General features: G+C 38.7%; 1 protein-coding gene across 1 annotated transcript in view; it reads right to left on the bottom strand.

Moving 5' to 3' along the window:
• Positions 1-578: 578 nt before the first annotated feature.
• LOC107562449 (kelch domain-containing protein 8B) overlaps positions 579-9,291 on the bottom strand; it is a gene marked incomplete at its 5' end in the record, with an annotated part of 26,189 nt that continues 17,476 nt past the window's right edge. The window contains 2 exons of the mRNA XM_016247082.1: positions 579-1,042; positions 5,422-5,523. Coding sequence (XP_016102568.1) covers positions 846-1,042; positions 5,422-5,523 — 299 coding nt within the window. The remainder of the gene's footprint in view (positions 1,043-5,421; positions 5,524-9,291) is intronic.

Raw genomic sequence — 9,291 nt, 5'->3', positions numbered from 1 at the left:
ATACTTTCAAGCTAAACCTGTTTTGAACCCAGAACCTTCCTTTAATTAACCAGCTAGATGAACCATGTACTCCTCCATCTCCCCTGTCTCATGCTACAGTGAGAAATCAGTGATTTGCCGCTATAAGAGTTGCTCTTTCCACGCATAACAATGCTCAATTTCACACGTGCATGGCTGTGAAAGTACAAAAACACACACACATACACGCATCCGCCTCCCATTTCTGAAGTCTTGTGAAGAAGATCCTCTGTTTGTCAATCGTACAAAAAGTGCTAAACGTGCTACCTCAGACGGGTGCTGTGGCAGCGTTGTGGATATGGCCCTAAGTTCCTCTTATTTTGCCAGAAAATTACCCTGCTTTGATACTGAAAAATGCTGTACAGTTCAAAGGCGCCTGGAGTGTTGCGTGTGCCTGTCTGTGTAGGTCTGCACATCTATCTATCTATCTATCTATCTATCTATCTATCTATCTATCTATATATATATATATATATACTAATATATTTATAATTATATATATTAATAAATATATTTATTAATACATTGCTATATTTAATATAGTTAGATGAATTATAAATGTATATATTTTTTGCTTGTCTTAGATCTCCAGTCCAAAACTCTTCTGTCCAGGGGTGTGGAATGCTGTCCAAGCGCCAGTAGATTGTCTCCACTATTCAAAGTATAAAGCTGATGCGTCCTCTGAGGGGAAAGTCTGTGAATATTTGTCGGAGACATACATGTTAACTTGACGTCAGTATGCTCGTGTGTGTTTGCAGAGCTTACACTCCGGAAAGTACAGCATGTGAGGATTTGTGTAGTTGTTCATTAGTGTGTGTATGTGTGTGTCAGACTGTCTCTTTCAAACAGAGGGCTTCCACGGCATTGCTGGGACCCTGGGACACCCCTCCGATGAGGAACAGCATGTTGGGGGTCTGAATGGAGGCACAGGAGCAGCGAGGGCTAGGTAAGGGAGCCACGGGTTCCCATCTCCTCTTCAGCTGGTTATAACTCTCCACTGACGCCAGTGGGGATGGCTGGTTACCTGAAAGCACACGAAACAAAGCACTGTCACAAATATACAAAAACCCAGAGATATGTACTGAAGTTTCAAAATTGTGTAGCACATGCAAGACAATTCGAATTTGTCAGTGGCTTACACTGATATTAACCATGAAATATTTTAAATGTTGCCTTTTCATTTAATACAACTGTAGACTATGTATCCTAGCTGTGAAGTCATCTATATGCTAGTGCAGAGGTTTTCAAACTGGGGTCACTATGGAGTGTTTAAGGGTCCACTGTTTTTTAAATTTTTTTAATAAAATTTATTTTTATGGCTGTTAAAGTTAATATGCAATATTAAATAAGTTTTACATAGTATTATTATTATATTCATTTTTTTACATACAGTGGGTACGGAAAGTATTCAGACCCCCTTACATTTTTCACTCTTCGTTATATTGCAGCCATTTGCTAAAATCATTTAAGTTCATTTTTTTCCCTCATTAATGTACACACAGCACCCCATATTGACAGAAAAACACAGAATTGTTGACATTTTTGCAGATTTATTAAAAAAGAAAAACTGAAATATCACATGGTCCTAAGTATTCAGACCCTTTGCTCAGTATTTAGTAGAAGCACCCTTTTGATCTAATACAGCCATGAGTCTTTTTGGGAAAGAGGCAACAAGTTTTTCACACCTGGATTTGGAGATCCTCTGCCATTCCTCCTTGCAGAGCCTCTACTACCATTTCATAAAAACTGACATCACTACACACACACACACACACCTTTTTTATTTCTTATTAGAAAAAAAATACACATTGTCAACATTTAACAAAATATTTTCATATATACAGTAGTTATAGAAATATAATATAATATATATAATACTATATCATAGAAATGTAATCTAATCTAATCTAATGGAAATGGCTTTAGTAAAATGTCAATAATAAAAGCCAATTATTTAATTTCAGAAATTAAACATTTTACAAATTTTATTTGTAATTTCATCAGTGTCAAGATTTTCTGCATATAGCACATTTCAGAAAATAGTGTATATGAATATAAATATGTTTCATATATGTTTTTAAATAATTTTTATAATTCTAATACTATATATTTATTATATAAACAAACAAAATTTTTTGCAGGTATGCGCATTAAAAATTAACAATATTTCTCTTTTAAAAACATGCATTAAAAATAAGGTTGACTCATCCTGTACTACACAGATTTTTATCCAATCAAATGCTCTCTCAAAATGTGAATACCACCTACATCTAACTAGCAAGTAGCAAATCATAATCCATGGCTGTGATGTAAAATATTGGCTATTTAAAAAAGAGGGGATAAACTCCTCAATATTTCCCACCTAAACTTTGTGATTTTCAAAGAAAAACACAGAAAACTGTGCCTGTCCAGAATGAAAAGTTAGTCAAATACAATAAACGAGTGTCCCAGTCCACATGTCAAAACCTAAAGAAAATATTTCCAGATTTAGTATATCACAGGCAGGTGTGCAGGAAGCGCTGCACATTACACAGCCTCTCCAGCCATTCAATCAACACATCACCCTCTCACTGCACACACACACATTGCGGATGTTTCTTGCAGATGAAGCACTTGCCACCTGGTGGGTTTTGGGACTAAAGCAGGTTTGAACAGGTGGCAGCATGCAGATCTCTTCAAATGATGTAACTCGTACAAATTCTGTGGCTTCTGCTTGGAGAAACTTTTGCTCTGATGTTGCAAAATAAATAAATAAAAAAGTTTCGCTGATAAATTCTGGCACAAACACTACAGTCGCAGTGAACAGCGAACATTTTCTCATTTTCCCCGGGGTCAGTAAGACTAGGCTGGGTTTTTTTCACTCTTTTACCTTCAGCGCTGAGACCTACATCATCACATGGGACCTGCCGCTAAGTTTCCATGGTTACTCAAATTGAAGTGCAGATGATATGAATGGACTGGTGCAGTGACTATTGTTATCATAATTTCCTGGTAGAACAAACACCATGGCGAATCCGCTTGCAGTAATCAAAAGTGTCATGTCGAGCTGTGCTCTGGCGCTGGCGTGGAGAGCTTGTGCGTGTTGCTACATATCCTCAGGCCCTTTGGTGTTCACACAAATACATATTTGTAAAAGCAGTTTTGTAGGAGCTGTTTTGCAAAGGTTAGATTAATCTGCGATTCTATCACATACTCTGATTCGTTTGTCCAGACAGTGTTGTAAATATCTATGTAAGTATCTATGTTTGTTGCTATAGTAATGACATGAACATCAACACAACGCCAAGAGTCTTTCACATGCTACAACTGAGAGCATTTGTCAGAGTGGAAAGTGATGGTGGAAAAACCTGAAATTTTGTCTGTCATGACATCTTGCCACGGTGCCAAACTCAGAAGGCACATGAGAGAACATTAAGCAACTGAGGCATTTTACTCAGTCAAGCACAGAATGCACAAAACCATAGACTCATTCACTACATAGTGAATGCCACATCTCCAATATGGACCTAATAGCAGCCATTAATTCTAGAAAGACATGAGGAGCTAGAGGGAATGGAGCATCTCCTCCACTTATGTCATTATTTCTCTGTGTGTGCATAAGTCTGTATGGCCTGAGTTTCCAACAGTGCCTGTTAAAAAAAAGAACAGAGGAAAAAGACTAAAGCACTACGAAAGAGACACAAAAATAGCTCAGAAAATCTCCAGATAAAAAGATGAACAGCAACAGCAGAGACACTAAAAACGAAGGGAGGAAAAAAACACACCCGCAACGTGCACCGAGACAAGACATGAAGGGGGGCCGGGGTAGAAAGAGGTGACAACAACTAAGAGAGGATAGAGCAAGCAGGTGAAGGAAGAAGTAGTGCGACGCTAAAATGTGAATGTTCTCACGCAATGAATAATGGAGACGCTCACACACACACACACACACACACACACACACACACACACACACACACACTCCTCCATTGGCCGCTGTGATGTCTGAAATTCTGAAATTCAACCTGAAATTTTGTCTGTCATGACATCTTGCCACGGTGCCAAACTCAGAAGGCACATGAGAGAACATTAAGCAACTGAGGCATTTTACTCAGTCAAGCACAGAATGCACAAAACCATAGACTCATTCACTACATAGTGAATGCCACATCTCCAATATGGACCTAATAGCAGCCATTAATTCTAGAAAGACATGAGGAGCTAGAGGGAATGGAGCATCTCCTCCACTTATGTCATTATTTCTCTGTGTGTGCATAAGTCTGTATGGCCTGAGTTTCCAACAGTGCCTGTTAAAAAAAAGAACAGAGGAAAAAGACTAAAGCACTACGAAAGAGACACAAAAATAGCTCAGAAAATCTCCAGATAAAAAGATGAACAGCAACAGCAGAGACACTAAAAACGAAGGGAGGAAAAAAACACACCCGCAACGTGCACCGAGACAAGACATGAAGGGGGGCCGGGGTAGAAAGAGGTGACAACAACTAAGAGAGGATAGAGCAAGCAGGTGAAGGAAGAAGTAGTGCGACGCTAAAATGTGAATGTTCTCACGCAATGAATAATGGAGACGCTCACACACACACACACACACACACACACACACACACACACACACACAATCCTCCATTGGCTGCTGTGATGCCTGAAATTCTGTCTATTTCTAGACATAGGAAAAGATGAAATAAAAATGTGCCATGTTTAATCTGCAACGCTCTGCCCTAAATATCGTTTTTTGAGAAGACACTGAAATTTCTCGCCCACTCTTTGAGCTGACATTTATTAAAGAAATTTCTCTCTCTCCCTCTAGTAATGCAGCCACAGACAAACAGACAGACTGGAAAGAAATAAGGCAGTATTTGAGACGGATATTCAGAGCTTTTACACTGGAGCGTAAAGACCCAAATGAACAAATCATTTTGTTTGAAGACACGTCAGTCTAGGGAACAGGCTGTCGTTGAGCAACTCCACATATTCATTGTTTCATAATGAGGCTAAATGTGATTATTTGACTTTCCAATTAAAATTAAGTTCTGCTTATGAAGGGAATGCTGATCAAACTACACACTAAAAAATCAGTGCAAATTATGCCGATCACTTCTTAAGGGTAGGTCGGATAGTTCGTAAAGTTGTTGAGATGTGGCCTGTAATTGTTGCAGATGGTGTACTGTGAGGTAGATTCTTGTTGCTAGGTGACATTAGTGCACAGTACTTACTCATGGCTGCACATAAAGACCTGACATAATGAATCCATTTGCTTGATATGGCATTTTATTATGAGGCCGTTTCTGCCGCAGGTTGTTCTGAAAAATCACAGTCTTCGCGCTGTGCTTTGTAGATTTCTTTCCTGGTTTTCTAAGCTCAGTTGATCCTATTTGTATAATCTATTCAACATCGGCAGTTACTTACCGAGTCCCCCCGCAGCGATGACCCGTCCACCGAGACAGCCAGCTACGAAGTCTGCCCGCTTCTCTCTCATGCGACAGCTCCGCGTGGCTTTCAACCACACACCTGCACAAAGGTGAAAAACACGCACCAGAGGTTAAAGGTCAGAGAGGTCAAGACGCACCAGGGGTATTATCGGTAAAACCAAAACCACATTTTCATTTAGTTTAGGAACTAAAATAACAAACTAAACATACTAAAATTAAACTAAAAATATATCGACATGTTAAAAAATACAACATCTAATAAAAAATAATACCAAAATTACACAGAACAAAATTTTTAAATTAAAATGAAAACAGAAAATATAAAAATGAAATCTTAACAAAAGTTAAGTTCTTAACTTAATAAAATATTAACAAAAACTATAATAGTATAACAATGCCTGGTCCAGTTAGCCCTAGTCTCATGTAGCCAGACCTTCAGACTGACAGCAGAAGGTCTGGACTCCATAGCAGCTTTCATTGGCTGAGGACTGGCTGACATATAAAACAACCAATCACAGTTCGATTTGTTCCACGTGATGTTAAGGGGTGTGAAAATTTACATTTTCCCTATGATAAAAGACAAATTAATCGAAATAAATTATTCATTCAAGAACATTGTTCAAGTTTACCGCAACAATGGCGCTGCGAAATTCACATACTTTTGAAAATCCAGCATTTAGTTGATAATTGCTCATTGTCACAGTTTTAAACACAATAGATGTTTTTCCTCTATAAGGGGATTTGGCATCACATCAGCTTTGTTTCAAGACAGACTGTTAAAGAATGTAAAACGTCTCCTGGAAATCCTGTAGAATTAGATGATGACTTCCAAAATAAATAGTGAAATACATACACTCACACTCACACACACACACACACACACACACACACACACACACACACATATACTGTATATATATGATATAAAAGTCAGATGGCTTTTATGTCTCAGGTGTTTGCCTCAAAGGCTTTCATAGTTTCCATGCCCAATGATGGCAGATTTTAGATCATGAACTTTCAGGGAGTTCTGTGTTAGCTGAACAACTGTTGTTGAGATCCCTCCAGGTATTACTTGGGGTCTTCAAAAATCAATATAAAGCCCCAAAATATGTCTCTGATTCACTCAAATGTAACCAGATGGGGCATGTTGCTTGTGGTCATTTGTCAGCATGTGGGAACCAGCCAAAGTTGACTTGGAAACCATAATTTACCACAATGACAATTACCGCAATGAAAGAAAATAAGTGGGAACTGAAAGTCAGAGCTGTTATTGTAAACAAGAACCTATTCTTAATGACTTGCCTGGTTAAATAAAGGGTCAAATGAAATGAAATAGAGAGAGTTCAGACTCACACACACAATCAATCTGCCCTAAACTATACAGACGGCTTGATAGACAAATTTAGTGATGAACAAACAGCTGAGGAGGGCGTATCTCTATTTTTGATTCCCTAACATGCCATGTCCATGCAATCTCCGGAAAGCAGTATCCCTGTATGACACCATCTGCCTGGGAGCAAATTTATGCCCTCAGTTTTCTCAGACGTTCCCATACACAACGTCTTCACTCACTCTTTTTGACTCCACTGATTGTTTTGAGGGCACTTTAAAATCTGTTAACTCCATTTCCTTTCTTTGTTGTAACCTTCAGCCACCTGCCATCTCTTTCCACCATTGTGGTCTCCAAGCTCTTCAGCATTATCCCAAATTTTCTCCCTGCTGTCAGCCTCACATAAAAGAATGCAATCTGTTTGAAAAAATACTCTATAGGCCACTGTATCCCCACCCGCACATTCTTACTTGTCCTTATCGGACTTAATAGCCCTCTTGCTCAAGGTATCAAGGTCTCCTCATGAAGATAAGAAATACTCTGCTGTAACCCAATCTTGTCCTGACTGATGGCACAATCTGTGGAGCTGATCTGAAATCTGTCTGAAGAGTGAATATCTTTCAGCACTTTTTGACTCTTTAATAGGGTCATAAGAAACCGAATTCTCCTTCATAGTCTGAAGCCAAAAGAGTTTAAATTACTTTAAAAAATATACTGTAAGTTTCAGAAGTCAAAAGGTTTATTCTGGTCTTCAGATTCGATTTGAGTGCTAATACACAGTCCAGCAGCACTAGGACTTTTCACTGTATCTGTGTTTGTTCCAGACAGACTGACAGTCTGTGCATTTGTGGTGGGAGCTTTGCAACTTCTTCTGCAGGTTGCATCGCTACACCAGTATGTGGAAACAAGCGACTGTCTTTATGATTGAGTCAGTGAGTTATTTAATTAAGCGAATCATTCAAACAAAGTGATTCACAGCAAATTCGTTTAAACACACTGATTCATTCAGGAACAAAACAAGTGAGTGTCTATATGAGTGAGTCATTTAATTATTTAGTCAGCTGTTTTGTTCAAAGAATTAATTCAGAAACAAAATCTACTTACTCTCGTTAAACATATTAATATATATTAACAGACCATTCCCTTTTATATGTCTTTTATACAGCACATTTCATAGAGGAAATTTACATATAGATTTTAAAGGTACAACAGCACAAAACAGCCTCTTTAATTTAGAGAAGTTTCAGAGACAGTGAGAACAATGTTCATGAATATCCAAATTATGAAAATTTTGTAGCAGAAAATCTTATAGAACATTATAAGTAGACCTCCGGGTGAACACATTAATACTGATAATAACACCAGTGGTGGTTCCTCATTTCATGTGGTGGATTATGGATTTTATGGACATTAATGTTAATGTAGAAGTTTCCTATATATTTATAATGGAATATATGACTCAGTACTCTGTACAGCACAACAGCAGGACCCAGACAAATAGGTTGAACACTAAAGGGATTCAAATATTAATAATACATTGCTTCCTGCCAACTGTCAAATCAAAGATGCTGTTGTTTTGAATCGTCACCTCTGATAATAAAGCTCTGCATTTAAACACATCCTCTCTAACAAAACTGATGTGCTGAGAAATACAGAGAAAGCAAGCAAAAGATCAAAGATATAAGCTGTTTCAACCTGTCTGCCTTTCTCTGCCTTCACACACACACACACACACACACACACACACACACAGCAAGGCAAACTGTGGTAGTTAATGAAGTGTGGCGGCTCCAGCGTGACCGGTCAAGCTGTTTTGGAAGAGAGAAAGGCATTGACTATCTCATTGGGTACAGATAAGCTCATTGTATGAGATTACAGCACACTAAAAGGAGAATGAGGGAGAAGTACAGAGAAGAAAAGATTTGGATGGAGGCAAGAAAAGATAAACGGTTAAGCAGGAACAATCCCCACCCTCCCCACTGCCCCTTCTGAAACTACGAGAAAAAATGGTTGAAATTGCCAGTGACTCCATGCTGACAGGAGTCTGAACGTTTGTCTCACTCTCTCAATGTGTATGAGATTCAAATGGAGCTGAATTAGGATCAGAGGTCACAGATAACACTGAAGATCTAAATCACTCAGACATGCTCAAATCTGATGGTTTATATGTGCTGAGAGAAAGCAAGCAAAAGATCAAAGATTTAAGCTGTTTCAACCTGTCTGCCTTTCTCTGCCTTCACACACACACACACACACACACACACACAGCAAGGCAAACTGTGGTAGTTAATGAAGTGTGGCGGCTCCAGCGTGACCGGTCAAGCTGTTTTTGGAAGAGAGAAAGGCATTGACTATCTCATTGGGTACAGATAAGCTCATTGTATGAGATTATAGCACACTAAAAGGAGAATGAGGGAGAAGTACAGAGAAGAAAAGATTTGGATGGAGGCAAGAAAAGATAAACGGTTAAGCAGGAACAATTCACCCCCCCCCCCCCCCCCCTCCCTGACACCCGAA

This window comes from Sinocyclocheilus grahami, unplaced genomic scaffold (assembly GCF_001515645.1).
Source record: "Sinocyclocheilus grahami isolate Dianchi unplaced genomic scaffold, SAMN03320097.WGS_v1.1 scaffold824.1, whole genome shotgun sequence".
In the NCBI taxonomy this organism is placed as follows: Eukaryota; Metazoa; Chordata; class Actinopteri; order Cypriniformes; family Cyprinidae; genus Sinocyclocheilus; species Sinocyclocheilus grahami.
Note: the sequence above shows the minus strand (reverse complement) of the source record. Positions and strands in the feature narration are given on the sequence as shown.